Raw genomic sequence first — 22,079 nt, forward strand, 5'->3', positions numbered from 1 at the left:
TCCCCTAGTCCAGTCAGGCTCCTTCTTTGGGTCTCTCCCTCCTGCCCTGCCAGGACTTGGGCAAAGAGGAAAACCACGCCTGAGCTCAACTGCCTCCATGCACCAGGGCCGGGTTTCCTCTGGGATTCACCCGGCAACAAGTCACCCTTGCACCCACTGTCATGGTGGGTTTTTACATGCATTTTTACACTGTCACTGCAGCAGCAACAGAGGTCATCACAAAAGTAAAAGCCATGATACTCCAATGGTGCAGGGAGTGGTTTTAAGTGTGTGTGTTCCCTGCAGCAATAGTCAGTCCAGCTGGCTTCTCCAGACCACAGTGATGACAGTGATTCATGCAGAACATCAGTCCCCATCTGTGACACCACCAGCCCTGAGTGTAACAGCAGGGCAGCAGTTCCGTGCTGCTTGCCTTCTGTAGTGGATTTTGTACACTTGTGTATTCCCACCTGTAAAAACATTGATATGTAGGTGGCAAATGGAATTCTCCCCTCCCCTTAAGCACCCATAACACCCTGTGGCAAGGAGCCCCACAGCTGTCCCACCTCATCTGGAGCACTCTTCCTTCTGCCTTGGGTTATTGCCAGTTTGTCTCACTGGAAAGACATTAAACACAGCATTGCTTGAGGGCTCAGCCACACCCCTTGCAGCCTCAGCCCCACCACCCAAGACCAGGCAGCAGGCTGCAAAGTTCAGACCATCTCCTTTCCCCAAGAACTTCAGGGTTATTGTTCCCCCCTCCCCCAGCTTGGCTTTCTCCACATTCCAGCTGTGTCCACAGAAAACAAGTGCAGAGCAACACTTTAAATGAAGATGAGCAGAAGGTCCAAGTCTTTCAAAAAGCACACAGACAGAAAAGTGGTCCCAGCAGGACACATTGCTAGTGCAGTTATTTGAGATGGATGTGGACAGCAAAAGCCCAGTCAAGTGAGAGAAGTATGATAGGACAGCACTATAAAATAGGATATGGAGCACAAAAACTGTTAGAAAGCTCTTGAAATAACTGCCCTCATTTCACTAAACTCTGTTTTCCATCTTCCTCTGGGTACAGTTGTCAGCTCAGCCTTGCTGAGTGCAAGCACAGGGTCATAGCCAGCATTTAGAAATTAAAGGCTTTATTTTACTAGGCTGGAGCACAGAAAGGCCCTCAACTCACTCCAAGGAAGCCCAGGCCAGCCTTGCTGGGGAGCAGGAAGGGCTGAGCCTGCTCTGCTCACACAACCCCTCCAAGGGGAGGGCAGCAAGAGCTTTAAGAGCCTGTCCCAAAACACAAAAGCTGTCCAGGACACACGCCCAGAACAGGGCTGTGCTCCCTGAGGGATCTGATCCAGCATCATTCCTGCCCTGCAAGCAGATTGCAGAGAAGCAGAGGGGTAACTCTCTAGCAGTGCCCCAGCCAAGCAAGCAGGGCTGCCTCACCTCACTCTCAAAAACCAAGCTGGAAGGCACAAACTTTATAGTAAGGAAGAAGCACAATTGTCCTTCAGTTAGCAAGCATTGGCTTGCTGGAATGGTGACTAGACAGAGGAAAGAAAGCATGTTAGTGGAGGAAAAAAAGAGCCAGAAACAGGAGTAAACAAGAAGGTTTGTTCTTGTTAAGTTTATTGGCATCATGTTTGTTTCTTTACATAAGAGCTCAGCCTACGTACTAGAATGTAGACCTCTGGAAAACAGGTAGAAGGGCTCCATTTAAGCAAGCTACAAATGCAAGAACAAATACCAGGAAGAAAGGAAGAAAGGAAAGGGACTAGATTGCCAAGTTTTTCCATACCAAAAATCCAGATTAGCAGTCAGTAAGAAGAAAGGGAAGATTCATAGTCCAGGTCATTCATCAAGAAACAGCTACCACACCCCAAGTGGGAGCTCCTTCCACAGCACAAAGAGCCACAGGCACACCTCAGCTCTGGCTCCTCATGCTCGCTCCAGGATGTCAGGAGTTAAGCAGTAGGGGAGGTGAACAAATGAGGTCATTTCATAGCTGTATTTAATTTTAAATCCAATAATCCAGTGTGCATATCAATGCTGTTATGCAAATCTGAGAATTTAGATACAAGGAAGCCAGACAGATTTTTCCAGAAGATGAAGCCTTTCTGGCCTCAAAACAAGAAGGCTTACATAGTTCATCTCTACTGTACAGAATACTGCCTCTATCTGGACTCTGTGTTGCTAGCACGCCGCAGGTCACAAGTGTCCTCCTCACTTTCTACACAACCTGTGTTTCAGTACTTGAACATGTAATTCAGGAATTTTACACTAATTTATACATTTTTAATTGGTTGCATATATTAACATGTACTATAAGATTTTTCCTAAAGAAGCATTACATAATACATGGATACTGTAAAAAGATCTGATTAGTTAAAAGTAACAAGCATTAACAGAGATACATACAAAACTCAACCTAGTCTGACTGAGTGCTGAGCTTGCAATGAACTATGGGTAATCAGCCTTTCCAACTGCAGCCTTCACAGGGGAAAACACGAGACAGTTAAAAATGTATGTAACTTGTTACACAGATTACCTGTAAACAGTTTCTCTCCATTGGACACCCGGAATTAGATTCAGTTCCAAACATACATAACAGTTTCCATTTTAAACTAAGAGAAAGGTCTGTTACCATGAAGTGTGATGTGGATGGTGTGGGGACCTGAGCTCTGAAGTGCAGGACTCAGATGCTCATGAGAGATGGGTGGATTTTGGCAGCTGGAGATGCAATTTTTTTTTTTTTGTAATTTCATTTTAAACACAGAAGAGGGGCTGTGTGTTTGAAGGCCTAAGTGTGATATTTGTTTGTGAAGGACTGTGCTCAACCCCTCCCACTCCCCTCAGCAGCTGCAACTCTCCGCAGAAGCCTTCGCTCGGTCAGTCTTGTCTAGTTTGATGGGTTCAGGGAATTCATTGTAAAGTTCCACTTCGGTTTCCTAGTGGGAGAGGAGGAGGAGTCAATGCTCTGCAGACAGTTCCCAGCATGCAAGGAGCTGGGCAAGGTGGGGGTGAGCCCCAGGCTGCCCACAGCTCTGGGGCAGGGCTGCACACTGCTTCCCTCCCTACCTGTTTAAGTGCATTTCGTGCGATCGTCTGGAAAGCTTGTTCCACATTAATGGCCTCCTTGGCACTGGTTTCAAAGTAGGGGATGTTGTTTTTACTGTAGCACCAGGCTTGTGCTCGTTTTGTGGTGACCTGGGTGGACAGAGAACAGCATCACTACCTTCTGCTATGCAGGGAGGGGTTTTATTTTCAGGGCAAGGCCAGAGATCCCTCATATCCAACCTGAGCAGCTCTGACCTCATCAAAGCCACAGCCTTGAAACAGAACACAGGAGACCACTTCCCACCACCTGACAGACCCTGCCCAAGGGCAAGGAGACCACAGAGCACTGGCTTGCTCCCATAGGAGCTGCTCAGCACATCTGGGGGAGGAGAAGCAGCTCCTCCCCTTGCACCCCCCTCCCCAGGAAGCTGCTGCAATCCTTCCACCAGTGGGCAGAAGCATGCTGTGCACAGGGGCCTGACCTCTCCAGGCAGGAGAAACCCTTCTCCGGTGGCAGACAACATCTGAGCCACTCTCAGGCACCTCCCACTCCCGTTTCTCAGGTAACTCTCCTGTGTTTCTACAAGGTCTCCCACTCCAGCAGTTTCTCAAGAGGAGGTTAGTAAGTCCCAGTACTCACTTGTCTGTTTTCTAGGTCAATCTTGTTTCCCAGCACAACAAAAGGAAAATTCTCAGGATCCCTTGGACTGGCCTGAATGAGGAATTCATCCCTCCAGCTGTCTAGGGTTTTGAACGTGTTGGGAGCCGTGACATCGAATACCAGCACACAGCAATCTGCTCCCCTGTAGAAGGCAACTCCCAGAGACTGAAATCGTTCTTGGCCTGCTGTATCCCATATCTGGAGCAAAAGACAGGGCAGATAAGCCAGTTCTACTCTGACACAGGCAGTCTGCAATTAGGGCATTCATTCCAAAACTCCCCACCAGGCATATATAGTCCCCAGCTGGGCAGATAGCAGCACCTGCAGGCATGGGGATTTCTGTAGGCACTAAGCATCAGGAGCCAGAAACACCTTCTAAAGATAGTTGACCCTTTTTCTGTTCAGCCTCAGCCAGGGACATATCCTTGTCCTGGACAAGCAGGATTGGGTATTAGGGTCAGCAGGTGACCTGTCTGCAGTGCTTGCATGCACCTGGACGGCAGCAGAGTTCAAACACTCCTCTGATGGCTGCAGCTTTTGCTGCCTTGCAGTCAGTTTCACCATGGAGAGATGAAAGCTGCAGATACCAGAGACATAAGCAGGCTGGCAGGTTAACACTATACCCCACAGGACTTGGGGTGACACAAATGGCTGACCTAGGGAGTCCTTTCCAGTTCTTGAACACTAGGGAAGTGAATCTTTCTAACAAGACCTAGTTTACTGACAGTACCAAATCCAGTTTTTTAAACAGGGCCTAGCAACACTGCTGTTAGCTAAACCCAGATTAATCTTAGCATTCCCTTGTTCAGCCCATGAAAAAATTTGCAGAGAAGCCCAGAAGCGCTTATGTCTAACAAAGTTCAGTGCAAACAAGACTCACACCCAGGACACTGACCCCTACACCAGAGCAGATGCTTCCACACAAGTAGGGTGATGGCAGCCCTGGCAGCAGGGTCCCTCCTTACCTGCATTGTCACTAGCCTGTCATCCACCATCACCTCTTTTGTCAGGAAGTCTGCACCTATCGTAGCCTTGTACTGGTTACTGAATTTCTTGTTCACATACTGGTTCATGAGCGATGTCTTTCCCACCCTGCACAGGAACACAAAAAAGAAAGACTTGGTAAGCTGTTTCTACAACAGTGTTTGAGTTAACCACCCTGAAGAGAACATTCCAGTGCCCTTCACTGCCCATAACCTCCTGGCTTTTCAGCCAGGGACAAAGCACCCACCTCTGCTAGCAGGGGCTTGCACACCAAGAGATGCTGAAGCACCAGCTGAGTAAGAGCATTAGCTACCCAAGGATACAAAGGATTACATCCTGAGAAACCTCACCTCCCCATCACTAATCTGATCCTTGGTAAGGAACAGACATCACATTATGACCATGAAGGCAATTTTGGAAGATGAAGTGCTTCAGAGAAACCCATCACAAACAGTAATCTTCAGCCTCTGCAGAAGGAGGAGGAGGTGGAAAACCAGACAATCTCAGATGGCAACAGCTCACAAACACAAACGTCTGCTAGGCACCCAGAGGTGGAGACCCTCCCCCGAGAGCAAGCTTAGAGGCTCACATGCCCTCTGTGTGGCTGAGAAACACTCCCTGAATAACAGCTTGCTGGGGACAGCAGTATAAATAAACCTGAGGTCATGGGAATCAGGTTACAGCCTGCACAGCGAGCAACCTGTGACAGCAGAGCAGACTCCTCGCTGAGAGCACAGAGCAAAGCCTTTCACTCCAAGGGGCGTGCTCCAGCCAGTCCAGAGAAGCAAAGCAGATGGCTCAGTACAGACTATGTCTCTGACAGAGTTTTAGGAAGCCACCTAAGAATGCTTACTAGTGGTTTTGGGGTTTTGTATTTTATTTTTTTTAAGTGAAACACTCATTCCAACAGCACATGTCCTCCTTGCAGAAGGTTATTCCACTCTTGCTACTCCAGTAGCCTGCCCATCACATTTTCCCCATTTAATATTGTGACAGGACCTCAGGATACTGCAGGGACACATTCAAGACAGAGGGCAGTGAAGAGTTCCTAGACCTGAGGTGACACAGCTATCATGGGCTGTAAAATCTCTCCTCCCAGCACTGCTGATTTCTTACAGTGCATCCAGGCTCCCACTAGTCAAGAGCACTGCTCTAGCCAGATACAGATTAGCATCTTAAAGGTTCTTTCACTTACCCAGAGTCTCCAAGGATGATGACTTTCAGTAACACTTTCTTCCTAGAAGTCATCTTTCACACTAGAAAGGAAGAACAATCCCATCACAAACTATTAGTATGTCATTCCTCAAGAAAGCAAGCAGCAATTTTGGAGGCTGGGAAACCTGACTCCCAGCAAGGAGCCAGGGACAGGCAGGGCCCAGTAGTCCTGAAACCAGACTCCAGTTCAAGGCTACACTCAGTACTGCCCAGGTGTCTGCCCACTGCACAGGCTGGGCCATGCCAGACCAGCAGTGGCAATTTAATATCAGATGAGCTGAGCACTTGTCACTTACTGTACCAAGGCCCTTCTGGATCCCATTTCCAGGCCATCTGGGAGATGTACTAGCCCAGGCCATCTCCCTTGACTTGAGGCAGTGCAGTAAATCATACCAGCTCCCAACACAGGCTAATAATTCTTACACATGCCACAAAGTGAGGGGTAAGCAGGCATGTGTCTAATACCACACTCAAGCTTTTTTGTGCTGTTCAGTAGTTTTCCAACAAAAAATAAGGAAAAAAAAAAGCAGCATTTCCTCCATCATGAGCTTGGAGAGGGGGTAGCTTTCTCCAGCAGCTGTGCTTTGTGAAAGAACCAAATCCCAAGGACATGCTGGGGTTGAAGCAGCTGCAACAGCCACACAGGGCAGCTGAATTACAAAGCAAACTGCTACCAGACTGTGGCTTTTCTTGAGGGCACAGGAAGCTGACTACTGCCACCTCAGCTTTGGTGTAATAAGGTTACAGTGACAAACCTCAACATTCAGCCCACTGATGGCCATCCACTCCATCAGATGATGACTTGTTTGTCAAAACTTCATAGGCAGGAGGCTCTAAACTGGCCACTAATGGTACACCCAATTAAAGAGAGCTGAGCTTCAGAGTTCCACACTCATCTGCTCCCAGGTCTCCTTCAGACCATGAGGCAGCTACAAGTTCATCAGCTGCAGCAGGCCTGAATACACTTCTGGATATTCTTTAGCATGGTGAGAGCAAGTAGAGGATCTGTCCAGGGGCTGAGCACACCCCTCCTACCCTGAGGCTCTTCTCCATACCTCTGGGGAGGGGGTGGGCCAGCCACTCTTATGTGCTGGATCAGATCACAGACCCTGTTTTGGTACTGACCTGCTCCACAACACAAGGACTTGGCTTTCCTGAAGGAGCCCTGTAGGTTCAGTACAGCAAGAGGAGCCACAGGATGGCTACAGCTGTGCTACTTGACTCCAAAGAGTATGGACTTGCCTACCCTAAAATTCCCATCCTGCTATATCACGTTCATTATAGCACACAACTCCTACTCTTCAGGAGCTATTCCTGATTTTCACAGCTAAGGAGGCCTTTGCTTCTACAACAGGGATTTATGTCTTCAAGCAGCTTGATCCTTATGTGCTTCCTGGGATATACAACAGCCTTAGGTGCTAGATAACCACAGCCATTTCACCCCACTACTACAGGAGGCTTCAAGCTGTAAAAGCCTCTCACTAGATTTAGTCCAGTTGCAAAAGATCTTAACCATCTCAAGCTTTGAGGGTTAGAAGACATGAAGAGCCTTTGCTGGCAGTGGATGCTGCAGAAGCTGAAGGAGCACCCCTGCACCACTGTAGTGATGCACCTACAGCGACACTTTTTGGACTTTTTGTACCCACCTCACAGTCACAGGGTTGTTTAGGTTGGGAAAGGCCTCTAGGATCACCCAGGTCCTGTACATGTTGCATGGTGGCATTCAAGAGATCTGCTCCATAACCTTCTCTGGCACCAAGGTCACACTAACAGGCCTTCCACAGATCCTCCTTCTGATTCTGACCCTTCTTGTACATGGACGCTTCATTTGCTAACTTCCAGTGCACAGGGACCTCCCCAGGAACCACGACTGCTGGATTGAAAGGGGCTCAGGGAGCACCTCCACCAGATCCCTCAGTACCCACGCACAAACCACTGAGTCTTGAGTGTGTGTAAGTCATGTAGCAGGCCTCTTCCTCAGCCTTTATCACTATGTTTCCCTCCATATCTGATAAAGGATGGGGATGCCTCTTTGCTCTCTTTTGTTACTAATGCACAAAAACACTCTTTACACTTTTTATTATCTTTTACAGCAGCAGTCAGATTAAGTTCTAGTTGGGCTTTGGCCCTTCTGGGTTTTTTTCCTGTATAACCTCATGAGATCCTTCAGATACACCTAAACAGGACTCAGTGCTGAGGAGATAACAGCCAGGGGCTGTGCAGTGAGCAGCAGTGACAGGTCACCCACAGGGCTGATGCCAGCCTTAGATGGGTGTTAGCAGATGCCGGAGAGCACGTGAAGGACAGTTTCTGCAAGTGTCAACACCACACTTTTCCAGTGGGCTGCACTGTTCACTGATCCAGCTGACAGTCCAGCTATGCTCACCCAGATAGAGCCAGCTGAAAGTTGTCAACTGCACCAACACTGAGCTCTGCTTCTGCTCTTGCCAAGATGCACAGACCATTGCTTGTCTCCCCTATAGCCATGGCTAGAACAGAGCACAGAAGTCCCTTCAAGCCTGCACCTCCTGTGTTCACAAAGCACATAACAAGCGACACTTTTGCCAGCCAAGCCAGAGACTTGTGCAGCACAAGCAGCCCAGATGGAGGAAGAAGTAAGTGAACAGGCTTTAAAACAGCCTTAAGACAGCTGTGTACACTGAACTGTCATGAAAAACATCTGCATAGGTTCAGGTCCAGTGCAAGTCACCTGATTTCCTCAGGACAGAGGAAAACAACTCACCCGGAAGTGGCTGTGCCAGAACCCAGCATGCTTCTGGGAACTGCTTCTATTTTCCTCAGAGTGTTTCCAATATCACTTGCTGCTGCAGCTCACTGCCTCCTGGTATTCGAAGCAGCTTTGGACAAGCTGGCATTAGTTCTCGTGCTTAGGGAGGGATTTGCAGAGCCCTAAATTGCAACACTAAATCACACTGCATGCTTATCTCCCAAGTTCAACATAGCCTGAAGTTCCACTGTGAGAGGAGGGAAAACTGCTCTGTCAGGATTCATCACCTTAGAAGCAACTCAGCTGAGCAGCCACCTGCAGACATAGGAAGTCAGGCTGAGTCAGAGCTGCCACTGCCTTCTTGTCATAGCTGACAGGTTACCCAGCAGTGTGAAGGGCTGTCACTGCCCCATCAACACCAGGCAGGTGAGACACTCAGCTTCCATCCCAGGTGATGCAACGGATGTGAGCCATAGCCCAGGAAGAGCTGCTGCAGCTTCATATTTGGTGTGGGCCATGGGACAGTGAGGAACTGCAGCCCTGCCAGGGACCAGCATGGACACTGCCCAGTCTCACACCCTTGTTCTACCAGGCTTGACCGATGCTGCCTTGAAGCCCAGTCAGCTGATGGGCCAAGCCCTCTTTAATAATCTTCTATTGCAGGTATAAACAGACCAAGGCTTCAGAGTTATTCCTTGCCCAGTACCACAAGGAAACACATCCTCAGGTCCTGTAGAAAATGGTTGAGTTGAGATAGCCTGGAGTCCCACTGACTCAGCACTAAGACTATTTTGCACTATAGAATGCAGCTTGTCTTGCCTTATGGTATTTGACACAATTACTCCACAGCAGCACCCTGTTGAGGCACACACCCTTCAGATGGCAGTGTGAGAGCTCACATGGGGCTTGTGTCCAGTCCCGGGAGCACTTCTGAACAAACACTTCCTTCTTCAGAGGAATCACGAAATAAAACTTGTTTGTTAAGATTTGATCCAAGACTCAGCTGTTTCACACTACATGAAATCTTTTTGAGCGAAGTCATCTGCATGACTGCTCAGAACACAGCCTAGAGCAGCACACCCAGGCAGCCCTGCTCCGGAGCCACCAGACACTCCACATCAGCCAAGGCTGATCACCACAACCATTCCTCCTCCTGGCTTAACAGTGCCAAAGAAATGACACAGCTGTCTCTAATACAGGAGAGGAAACCTTCCACTCCATTTTTAATGCCTATACTCTAAGCAAACAAGCCATTAATGATATGCTGACCCTCAAGAAATTAAGCTGGTATAGCACACTCTATCCCACAATACTGTTATTACCTTTAACGCTCACCTGCAGCAGCTGCAAGGGAAAATTGCTGCAAGCATCACTGGTTTAGCTAATCTGAAAGGAAAAGTCAAAACCCATCCTATGAAGCTTCACAGCTCTACAGCTCAGATGCAAGAGCAAATAAAGCCTATGCCAAGTCTAATTAGGTTTCCCTTGTTGCTTCAGAGCACATTACAACTGTCCTTTCCCTTGCTATATTAAGGCAGCTGCTTTAACTCAAAGCAGAAATGGAGGGTTACAAATTCCTTAGAGATGTTCACGTGTCAAGTCACAATGTAGGCATTTTAATATTAATTGGGTTGGTACAAGCAGGAACAGTAGCAGTTTGCATTGATGGCTCACCAGACCTCAGATTAGCTATGCTTTAACAGAAGCAGGCTTTGCAAAAGGAATATTCTAAATGGCTCATGGACAGTTTCAGTGTGAAAGCATCCAGCCCTAGGGGAATCTCACCTCCTTGGAAGACAAGGCTCCCTAAGCAGCAGCATACCCATACCAGTTTTGAAGCTGCTGAGCAGTCTTTACTGTTTCAGTTTTGCTATTGAACAGCTGGAATCACAATCCTAACATGTCTATAGAGGCTGGAATGTTGGACCAGGAGCTCCCTGTTACTACAGCTATCAGCCTGCCACCTGCACCTTCTCAGCAACCAGCTCAGGGCTGAAGTGAGGATGCTGGACAGCACATCTCATCCTTATGTCCTCTGCCAGGAATATTTAACACCACACCAACCAGGCACAAAGTGGTAGGGCAGCAGGCACTGAGCACAGCTAAACTCAGAGTTATGGATGCCTAGTTTTGCTCCCTCTCCCAGCAGGCAGCACAAGAGCAAGCAGGTATCCCACAAAAAGGTGTATTTGAACCTGAATCACTGCAGGTCTGCTCTGGGTGCCATGGCTGATAAGCAGAGCTTCCACTTTCCTGCTACACCACAGGACCTTTAACAAAAACCCCCAACCATGAACAAGCTGATGTGGACAGATCAGGTGTCCATTAGGGGCTACCACACATGGCAGCACGCTCACCACAGTGACCAGACAAGAGCTTCCCCTTGTGCTCTGGAAGAACCTTCTGTCCTGAAATGTGGGAAGAGTGTCCCAAAATGCAGCCAAGTGCACTTCTGACACAGAAACAGCACCTCTACTCACTGTTCTCTAGCATGGATGTCTCTGTACTACAGAGAGCTATTTTTATTCCCTCCCTCCTCCCTCACTGGGTTCAGCATTTCTTCAAGGAAACTGAAGCTAGAAATATTATTCAGGACCAGCTCAGTCAGACTGAACCAGTTCCCTCTCAAAAGTATCAAGTTCCCTAGCACGTTTGGCATCTCAAGGGCTTATGTCTGCTTATATCTTCAGCCACTGAAATGAGATGGTCACTGAATGTTTATTCTGTTTTTAGAGGCCCAAGCACACCAAACAGCCTGGCACATACCACTTGCCCCATAGTCACACTGCACCTTGCCGTGCTTTAGCCAAACCTTTCAGTAGATACATGAATTTGCTCCAATTTTTCAGCTGCTCTGAAAAAGCAAGGCTTCATCCTGAGGGAAGGCATAGCCTATTATGGCCACTAGTTAACCAGAGTCCCAGTTCCTGGTTGTACAGTGTCTGAGCAGTCCAGACACCCTTTGTATTGAAGCCTCAAACTCCAACTGCAGCAGAGCCCCAGATGGGGCAGAAAAAGCTTTTCCAGTTACAATTTAACAGCAGCTTGGTTCCCACTGGCTGGTCAGACGGACATTGCTAAGAAGGTGTCAACCAATACAAAGCTACAAGTGACTGCCTGAACAGTTCAACACAAATCTGAGACCAACAAATACGAACATTAAACATGTCACTTGCATTCTCCCAAGAGTGACACAAGTCCTGTCTTTTCAGCTGGGCAAAAGCACAGCAGCAGTCAGAAGATAATCAGCAGGGGCTACTAACTTCATATCAACATGACTTAAGAAATGCCAAGCTGCCTTCAAGGAAGAAACTAGAAATATGGCTGCCTTTGATGTTTTTGACTGCTACAGAGTCTGCACCTTTTCCTTACCAAACCTGGGTGCTCTACAGGTAGAACATGTATCCAGTATCCTCACAGGGAGCACTACTACAGAGGCATAGGAAGTTATGATAGCAGGTTGAGTCTTGCACTGACAAAGGCTGCACAGGCAGGACAGTACTCTCCCACTCCCATGACAGGACTATCAGGAGTTCAGCTTCCCCAGCTCACTGGAAAATACCATCAAGAAAAGCCTCACATTTAGTGGGGACACGTGCTGTGTCTAAAAAGGAAATCAGGAACATCTTGTAATTTGGGCTGACAATTTGCAAGAACTGCTCCCTGTAAATAGGTTGTTTTTGAGGCAATGGGCTCTACAGTCCATGCAATCAGAGGTGCCTTCAGGCCTTGCAGATGCACCATGGAGCAGCAGTCAGTTCAAGCAGAGCCCACACCAAAAGCACCTGGCAAGATATTCTTGTGACAGCTTCACTGAAGGGTACACTCTAGCTGCTGTTCTACAGTAGCATCTAAAAACTGATTTCCACCTCCTTCTTCCCAACACGTTTATGTTGCTGTTCTAACCAATATATTCCCTCCTGCTGGTACCCAGCCAAAAGCTCAAGCACAGCTCCTCATTCCCTTCTCAAGAGGAGCAGCTCAGCAGGCAGCTGAGCTGCTTCACCAAGAGCAGGCTTCTGTCCAGTTGGTACCTTTCCCAGACAGCCCTGTGAGGCAGAAACTACCTCTGTTCATGGAGCTGAAAGCCTCAGCTACAACTTAATTTTTGATACCTTGTGTAAAACATTACATTGCAAGCTGTCAGGTGTAAATACACTGTCCAGTACATCCCACCCCCATCTGAGAGTCCTATGCCAAAAGCTTCACCTTCCTGAAGAACAGCCTGGAGCTTTAGATGCCTGCTAGCGCACTGACATGGCTCAGATCAAAACTGAACCTTAGAACATGGTTCAGTATCCCAGAGGAATTAGCTTTTTAGATTACATCTGTCTGCAGTAAATTTCCACTTCCTTTTGAGGGCAGAGTTGCAGCCTCCAGTGCTGGAGCAGCAGCTCTAGAACTGAGTGAAGCTTAGGAACCAGCAATAGCAGCTCAGCCACATGGCTTCAAGTTCTGTTCATTGTCTGCTTCAACAGAAGCACCAAGCCAGTGTGACACGGTGCTAAAAGCCAACAGACATGGTCTGAAGTAGCTCCCAGATGGAGCCGACACCAGGCCTACACAAATACTCTGCTGTGTCCTGTTCATGGGTAACATGCTCTTAACACAGTTCAGTGCTAAAGGAAGAGAATGATGGGGCAACATGCAGCTGGAGAAACAGGCAGAAAACCCAGCTGGGAAACAAACTTTGGAACAGTTTTGAGCATAAGAGATTCCTGGTGTGATCAAGGATGCTCCAGAGCCAGTGCCGGGATAGACACTCCTATCAGTGGTAGTCGGGTTTTAGTTTACCTCAGATATCCCCTCAACCCTCAGCTGGAGGCTCTATCACACATCCCGTATGTGAGCAAGGACTCAGAGCTCACTGGAAGGAGACATGCCAACATCCAGCTTGCCAGAGTGCCGACAACACAGGGAAGGCAGAAGCAATGCCACAGGTAGGGGCCATGTCTGCACTGACATTGCAGGACCTGCACATGAGAAGAGGCCTGCCCTGCCTGAGGTCTCAGCTCAGCTGTGGCTCCCTTAGGGCTGAGATTTGGAGAGCACTGCATTCCTGAGAGGCACTGATGCATATGATCAGTTAGGCTCAAAGCCCAGGTTCTCAAAGCCAAGCTCTTCAGTCCAAGCCTCGCTGATTCACACGCCTGCTACACCTCCTGGCACTTCTCCAGACAAGAGTTGTTCTATGTTGCACAAAGTTTAAATACTAGCTGTGGATTTGAGCAAGTTTTTGACTGTAAAGCTGCCATAGTTAATTATGACTCTACCCTAGAAAAGTCCAAACTACGTAGGACTAGACCCCACCCCTAATGCCAAAAACTGATCTCCGATTCCTACTGGTTTGGCCATCACAACAGCCACCTTCTCATGAGGAGGCATCATGCTGATCTGACTACACGGCTTGCAAGTGGGAGCAGAACAAGCATGAAAACACATTTGCTTACAGTACCAGTGGGAAAGGTCTGGAGGACATCTCTTGCTGTCTATGGGAACAGCACAACACCCAGACTGCTGCTAAGCCTCAGATCACAGGAGCACATGTAGGACCTTGCAGGTGATAATCACACTGAGGCAAAGCAATGGAAGGAAGGCAGTGAAGAAAACGTCCCCAGGGATGCAGCTATGCTGGGCAGGCACCTTGGGTGGATCACTTTGCTCCTCAACAACCTGAGGATGATTCCAACCATCTCCACAGAGGGTAGCAGGGTAGCAGGAGACTGCAGCTGTGGCAGGAGAAGAGGCCACAAAGACCCTTTTGAAGCTAATGCTACACACTAACAAGACCAGGATTCCCAGGAAGCAAGCCAGGGCTGCTGAAGGGGAAGTCTTCTGCTTATAGGAAGACATCTTAACAAGAAAGCCAAACCCAGAAGCTTCAGTGATGTTTCCGGTCATAAAGTTTTAGTCCACTGATTCCTCCAGTAGCTAAATGGCCCTTACACCACAAAATATCCTCTCAGGATTGGGCACATACCCTAACAGACCGATAGCAAGTGTCCCAAGATCTTCTACCTTCTCTTGGAGGCTCGAACCATGTCAAGAATCAGTGTTGCTGTGCCCCTACCTTCCAGTAAGAGGCAGTTCCCCTGTTAAATCCTACAGGACTTTAGGTAGTTCCCAGCAGATTTCCCCCAAGGATAAAGCTGTTACAAGAAAAGGCATGCTTGCTTTAACACCCCTCCCCCTTTATCAGAGCAAGCTTAACTTCCCCTATTCTGCCCTGGGGGAGACAATCTCAGGATGTGGGAGGAGAGTTGAGCACATAGCTGGCTGCTGGGAGACACTAGGCAACAAGCCATGTGTCTTGACTAAGGGCCTTGCCTACGCACAGCGCTGCAGCTACATCAGCACAGCTTCCATGATGCCTCTACCACCACGGCCTCCTTGGTGGACAGCTTTCCAGTCAGTAAAATAAATCTTGGACTAACTGGAACACAGCTCGAGTGCTCACACAGCCCAGTTTATACAGTGGTGTTTGCTGGCCTTTGGGCACACAGCACCCAGCTAGTGGAGCCACCCAACAGTTTTAGTAACCCTGACATGAATATCAAGAGCCCGGCACAGTTCTCACATCAGGCCCTACTCTGAGTGACAACTCCCTTATTGCTTTCTATAAAACAAACACAGTCAGAGGCAGCTGGGTTTTTTTAATCTATGTGTCCAGAAGATAAGGCTGGCCAATTCCAAATATTCTAAGTTAGCCAGGCCACTGACAAACAGTTGAGTTGTTAGATTTTTACCATATCTGACAGTATTTTTTTAAGTGCTCAGATTAATTTCTAGTTTTGACTACAGTTTAAGTTTTCACAGATTCCTGCTTTCAGTTTCAGAAACACAGATAACTTTTGCAGAGGTAAGCAAAACACAGATCTTAGACCTTGTCAATGGTAAACACGCCTTGTTTATCCACTCCTGGCTGCCAGAGTTCCTAGAGGCTGGGCAGGAAACAAGAGACTGAAAGGAGACTTTGACCAAGTCAAATGACAGCCCTTAGGAGGTCTGCCAGAGGCTGCAACTTACACCTGATACTCAGATCTGAGAGTGAATATTGTGTTTCCTACAGCATAAGAAGCTTGATAGAGGAGAAAGGATAAATACTGATGGGAGATCCTACTAGCAGATGTAGGGAAGCACCAGATCAACACTAATGGCAAAAGCATTACTCCTCCTTCCAGGAGGTCCTGTTGTCAGTAATGAGCCTTCTAGAGAGGAAGCTTTCTCTAGGGACAGGTTGTAATCTAAGAACTACACCTTGATCTGTGAGCAGAACTCTTGATCCTACACACACTCTATACTATGCTAATGTGATTTGCAGAGCAGGAAGGACAAGTATTTCAGTACCAGGATGGGAGTGCAACAGGTAGCTTGCCATGACAGCTGAGTCAGTGACTAACAAGGAATTTGTATTGTGGATATTCAGTTTCACACTCATACTTCATACCCTCATACCTCTTGCATAGATCCTGCATCAATACACCACCAACTTACCTATTCTCCACAAGCTCCACAATGAAGCTCCACAAAGGTGTAATAAAAATCTCACTTGCATGGTGAGGTTAAGAGAACTCTGCGGGCAAATGGCATCTTGCTAGGCAGGGAAAAAGGTTCAGGCCCAGGCATGTCTCAGCTAAAACCCTCTCACTGCTCATGCTCGAGACAATGTCACCACTGTGCCAGTTTGGACTCCAGATATCATTATCCATGTCTGGGAGCCGAGTGACTCAGCCCACTTGAGGGAGACAAGCACCAGACAGGTTACTTTGAAGAGGATTCTGCTTCCAGCTGGAAAGAGTTCAAGGGCTCAGCACAAACTTGTTAGATAAACTGGCAGCCCAGTAACCAAGGTCCAGGTACTCCAGGCAGGCTGGCTCTGAAGGCAGCTCCAGTTACTGGCCTCCACTTTTGTCCACCACTTCACTAGTCCACCTCATCTCTCAAATGATCAAAGTTACAGTATATAGGGCAGACACAAGAAAAACAGTTTTTTTAAATTGACATTTAATTTCATTTAACAATTTCTGCTTGAAACTCATGCAAGTACAGTTAGACACAATTAGCCACCTTAAATTGCCATTTTAAGTGGTTATGCAGAAGAAAGAGCAAATCACTCACTGTATCAAGTGCCTTTAAATCATTCAGAGAGAAATCTGTGCCACAGGTTTACACTTCAATCCCATCTCAAAGGCAGCGCACCCTGTCCTGAAGCTTCACCACCCTATGAAGACAGCTGTGGCCTCAATAACAGGTTTCCTGGCAAGAGAAGTCAAGGCTACTGGAGATAAGCTGCAAATCAACACACTTCAGTGGCCTTGATGAGCCTGCTTCCCTTCCCAGGGTCACTGGCCATGAGGGAGCAGCAGCAGTGTTGACAAAGCTTCCCCCACAGAGCGAGCGCTGGTTGCTGGCACCGGGGAGGAGGAGCAGGAGCAGCGCTCACAGCAGCGATGACATCACCAGGGCAGATCTGCCAGCACAAAATGCAGCAGCACGCTGGGCTCCAGAGCTGCATCCCTACCCACCCCTACCAACAGAGAGCAAAAGCAACAAGCACAGCAGGAGCCAGAGGGGAACCAAGCGACACAGGGGCATCCCTTCAGCGCCTGCTATTTCTGAGCAGCACGTGGGCAGCTCCTGACCTTGGACGCTCATTTGCGAGCTTTATTCAAGGTGCATTTAAAGAGAAATGGGACCTTTAATCGAGCTCCTCACTGCACAAATAAGCATGGTGTGTCAACTATTGTCATTCAATTAATTATCTATATTTAATTCAGTTTTGAGATGCACAGCTCGTGTTTGGATTGATGCTGCAGAGAGAGACACTTTTGTCCTCACAATCTCTGGTCACAGCTATATCTGAAGGCAGACTGTTACACAGCAACTACAAAAGATCATTTTAGGAAGCTGCAGAGGGAAGCCAACTCAACTCTAACTCATGAGGTAATTAAATTGCAATTATCAAGACAATGCTGTGCAAGAATGAAGTACTTCAGCATCTGAAGGATGCAAGACTGCTGCCAGACAAGCAGCACATGCTAGTGCCCAACCAAGTGCAGCATTTAGGTAAGGTCTTTATTGCCTCTACAGCAGAGAGTCCAGCTATCTTTAAATTACTCTACAGCTCTGCAAGGGAATCTTAGGTCCACCAGGGCCCAGTAACAGGGACTTCAGAGCAGGTCAGGTCACAGCCAAGGAGAATCCCAGAAGGCATAAGGAAACACTAGCAACATGCAAGGTGAGGGTCCTGTACTCATTTCACAAAGATTCAATTGACTTCAGTTACTAATATTGCTGTATTCTGAAGGCAGGGACGTGCAACAATAAGTTCCTGTGAGCCCACATCATCCCCCAGTTTCAGTGCCCTATTGCACAGCCCTTACTCTCAAGCCAGGTACCTGCAAACTTTCTCTCACAATGCAGCATTTAAAAACACACCCTAACCAAGCACAGCCAGTTTTGTTTACAGCCAAATGTTAAGTTCTGCATAAAGTAGTCTCATTTTCACACAGAAGTCAGACCAAAATCCCATACATGTTAGAGACAGAGCTATTTATAGTTTCGCACAGATGGTTTGATGGTAATTGTCATGTTTCCTCAAGGACAAGCTTTGCCAGAGATTTGCTCCAACAGGTAATTCTCACAACCTTCCAACACAAGTATCTTAAAACACAAGCTTTAAGAAGGTGCTGCAGAAAATAAATCTGGTAACCCTCCTGCTCACAAGCTTTCATTTTGATCAGCAAACTAAGCAAAGTCATGTCTTTCCCAGGTCACTTCAGAGCAGAACTTGCTCATTTTACACTTTCAGCTGAGGATTTATCAATGTTCTAACATGTCTGCGCTACTCAAAGAGTTGGATTCCTTGGCTTTGACAGGGTGCCTGTAGTGCAGACTCTGCAACAGAGTTATTTGAATTCTTAACTTGTCACCCTGAAGGTACAACTCAGGGTGTCCTGTTCCCCACCTCCTCACTCTGGTGACCAGTGACAGGATCAAGAAAACAGTGTGAAGCTTTGTCAAGCAGGTTTAGGCTGGATACAGAGAAAAAGTTCTTCACCCAAAGGATGGCTGGGCACTGGAACAGGCTCCCCAGGGAAGTGGCCAAGGCCCCAAGCTTGCCAGAGCTCAAGAGCACTTGAGAACTCTCAGACACATGTGGGAGTGTCCTGTACAGGGCCAGGAACTGAACTTCTGTGATCCTTGAGTGCCCCTTCCAATTCAGAATATTCTGTGATTCCATGCTGAGCTATTATCAGGATATTTGAGTTTGAGGACAGGGACCACTGCAGGACACCACAGGGAAGAATAACATTTAACACAGCAACTCCCTTCCATCTTATCAGTTATACTTCGCACTACAGGTTGGAAGAGCAAGAAACTGCTATGAGATTTCAGAAGCCTTCCTTATTGAGGGGTCAGATTAGCCCCATAACAGCCTTTCTACACCAGACATAGAGTATTAACATAACAGCATAAAGAGTAAAGAAAAAAAATCCAAAACAAACAAACACAGACCCCAAACAAACAAACAAGGCAGTGCCTGAAAGTTAACAGTATTAGAGCTGCTTTACTTCTGAGGGTTCAGGCCAGGCAGGCATGGTGGGTCCACTCATTAGTGCATGGAGGGCAAGTCATGTGTTCAGTCAGCTGTTGGGAGTCACAAGGGAGAGGGGGAAAGAAAAGTATACTTGTTCTTCCTGAGTAAGTACAGCAACGAGGCCTTGATTATTTAACAAGGAATATTCAAATTACTCCACCCACTTTAACCTCAAATTCAGCTCCTGAGAGAGCAGGGTACACTGACTCCAGCAGCCTGGTTCTACTGGAACCATAGCCAGGCTACAGCTACTGCTCACACGCCATTGGTACCACCACAGCCTTCAAGTCACAGCCAGCCAAACACTGTGGCACAGCTACTTATATACCATTCCCCTAAAAAGAGAATCTCCACTTCCTCAAACCCAACACCCACATGGATACACAGACTGTTAGGCAAAGGACAGAGCTGGCCAGCCAGTGACAAGTACTGGAAGCTTTGAGGGTTCCATGCTGGCAAGTGTCAAACAAAGAACAGCTTGCTATCAGCTGGGGGTGGGGGACTTCATTCTGTCATGTGTTCTCAGTTTACATCTAAAAACCTCATACAGACCACAACAGCTCTGCTTATCAGCAAACATTTGGAGTTTTCCAGGAGATAATGCTGAAACTTCCAGCTTTGAGAACAAAAGGCCTAGAGTGCTAGGTGAGACACACATTTGATGCTGAGGTTACCTATCCTACTTCACATGAAGACAGCCGTTTTTACTACTAAAATAAGCCCTCTATTTACAGGGAGTGCAATTGTCTTAAGTACAACCATCAGGCATTTCCATATTTATTAGTCTCTATATATATGGAAACTAATAACGCATCTATCACTTAATTTACCTTATTACACACTCACAGACAAAAGCACTTCTAACATCCACTCTCATAGTTCTTAGCACTGACTCAGGCTTTACACACACCGACAGCCACTTTCGCAATAACTGCCAGTCTCCCCGGCCGCCTCTCTGGTCAGTTTAATCGCTCCCGGGGCTGCCGCTTCACGTTACAAGCGCTCCCCACCGACCCCCGAGCAGCGTTTCACCGCCCCGACCCAGCGCTCCCCCACCGGCCACCCTGAAGCCTCTTCGGGGTTCGGGAGGAGCCACAGCAGCTCCAGAGACCCCAGACAAAGCGCTCCGTGCCCGGAGGCACCGCTGGGGCCGCTCCGCAGAGCAGGCTCCACAAAGGCCGGGCCAAACGCGCATCCTGGGAAAGGCCCTCGGGGAGGAGCCCGGGCCTGGGGAGACCCCCCTGCATTGTCCCGAGCCAGCGCCGGGCCCGGCTCCAGCGAGCTCGGCGCCGGCAGCGCGGCCGCCTGAGCCCGCCTCGGGGCGGGCAAACGAGCCGGGCCCCGGTGCAAAGCCGGCCGGGATCACCGAGACAGCGCCGCCTCCGCCGCGGGCCCCCCGGTGCCGGGGAGGGGCCGCGAGCGGCTCCCCCGGCCCGGGGCTCGGCCGCCCCGCCATCCCCGCAGGCAGCGCGCGTTGCCACCGGGCTCACCTGGTGCTGCCGCCGCGGCCCGAGCCCGATCGCTGCGCCCCCCGCCCGCCTCGTCGGCTTTAATGGGCCCCGCCGCCTCCCGCGCTCGCTTCCGCCTCAGCGACAACTTCCGCTCACGGGGCCCGGCGTCACCGCGCGCCGCACACGTGACCCGCCCGCCATCTCAGGGCGCCGGGGCCCAGCGGGCCCAGCTCCGTGGGGGTGGAAAATAAAATAAATGTTTGTGAAAATAAATGTTAGTGTTACCACTGGAGCCAACACAGAAAGGAGGGATGGGAAGGGACCTGCCTCCCCCGCGGGCTTTCAATGAACACCGCGCCCTGGGCTGAGGGGAGGCGGAAAGGGCCAAAGAAACCTTCATAAATGATGAGAACACACAGGCACGAATCTCTTCTTTGGTGTCTTCTAAATAGCATTGAAGAACTAGCACGGAGTTAAATTGCTATTTGAAAAAAACCCTCAGTTATTGCTATTAAAAAGAAAGAGGCAACATTTTAGATTATATATGTTTAATATTTATACATTTTTACTTGCAGCTGTAATTTAAAGTGGGGTAGTAGCACCGGCGCTTGTCAGGAAAAAAGATCAAAGATGCCAGTTGGATGTACATTCAGATTGATTAACCAGGCAATTGTCAGCACCAAGAGCAACAGTGCAGGCAAGTAAAAGGGAGCCTCTGAAGTGTCTGGACCTAAATCCATGGGGTAACCATCCTGGTGGTACGAGTGAAATCTGTATTTCCTACTCTCTGTTGGCAGCAGGTTCATTTTGTTACTCAGCAATTACTTGAATATTGTTACTCATCCAAGTCATGTGACTGCTGTGGGTTTAGTTAGCTTATGAACTCAGGAAAGCCACCATGGGAAAAAAAAGTATTTTTAAAGCTAATTAAAGAAAATAAAGGGCTGAGGCAGTATTCCAGCAATATTAAAAAGAAAATCACACAATGACAGACTTGTTGGGGTTGGGAGGGACCTCTGGAGATCACCCAGCCCAGCCCCAGCCAAGGCAGGGTCACTCAGGTGACACAGGAACACGTCCAGGTGGGACCTGAATGTCTCCTGAGACCCCACGCCCTCCCTGGGCAGCTGTTCCAGGGCTCTGCCACCCTCAACCTAAAGAAATTCTTTCTCATGTTGAGGTGGAACTTCTTGAGTTTTCATTTATGGCCTTTGCTCCTCGTCCTTTTGCTGGGCACCACCAAAAAGAGTCTGGCACCATCCTCTTGGAGCTATCTTTGAGATATTTGCCTGGATTACAGATCCCCTCTCAGTCTTCTCCAGACCACACAGGCACAGTCTCTCCTCATAGGAGTGATGCTCCCGACTCCAGAGAAGGAAAATTTTAGCAACAGTTTATTAGTGCTTTTAG

General features: G+C 48.3%; 1 protein-coding gene across 1 annotated transcript; it reads right to left on the minus strand.

Moving 5' to 3' along the window:
• Positions 1 to 1,584: 1,584 nt before the first annotated feature.
• Positions 1,585 to 20,826, minus strand: RAB7A (RAB7A, member RAS oncogene family). Its single transcript, XM_030956666.1, has 6 exons — positions 20,709 to 20,826; positions 5,871 to 5,931; positions 4,657 to 4,783; positions 3,671 to 3,889; positions 3,052 to 3,180; positions 1,585 to 2,921 (listed from the first exon to the last, which is right to left on the minus strand). Exons 2-6 carry the CDS (start codon positions 5,921 to 5,923, stop codon positions 2,826 to 2,828), a joined length of 624 nt encoding a protein of 207 aa, XP_030812526.1. The 5' UTR covers positions 5,924 to 5,931; positions 20,709 to 20,826; the 3' UTR covers positions 1,585 to 2,825.
• Positions 20,827 to 22,079: the final 1,253 nt, after the last annotated feature.

This window comes from Camarhynchus parvulus, chromosome 12 (genome assembly GCF_901933205.1).
Source record: "Camarhynchus parvulus chromosome 12, STF_HiC, whole genome shotgun sequence".
In the NCBI taxonomy this organism is placed as follows: domain Eukaryota; kingdom Metazoa; phylum Chordata; class Aves; order Passeriformes; family Thraupidae; genus Camarhynchus; species Camarhynchus parvulus.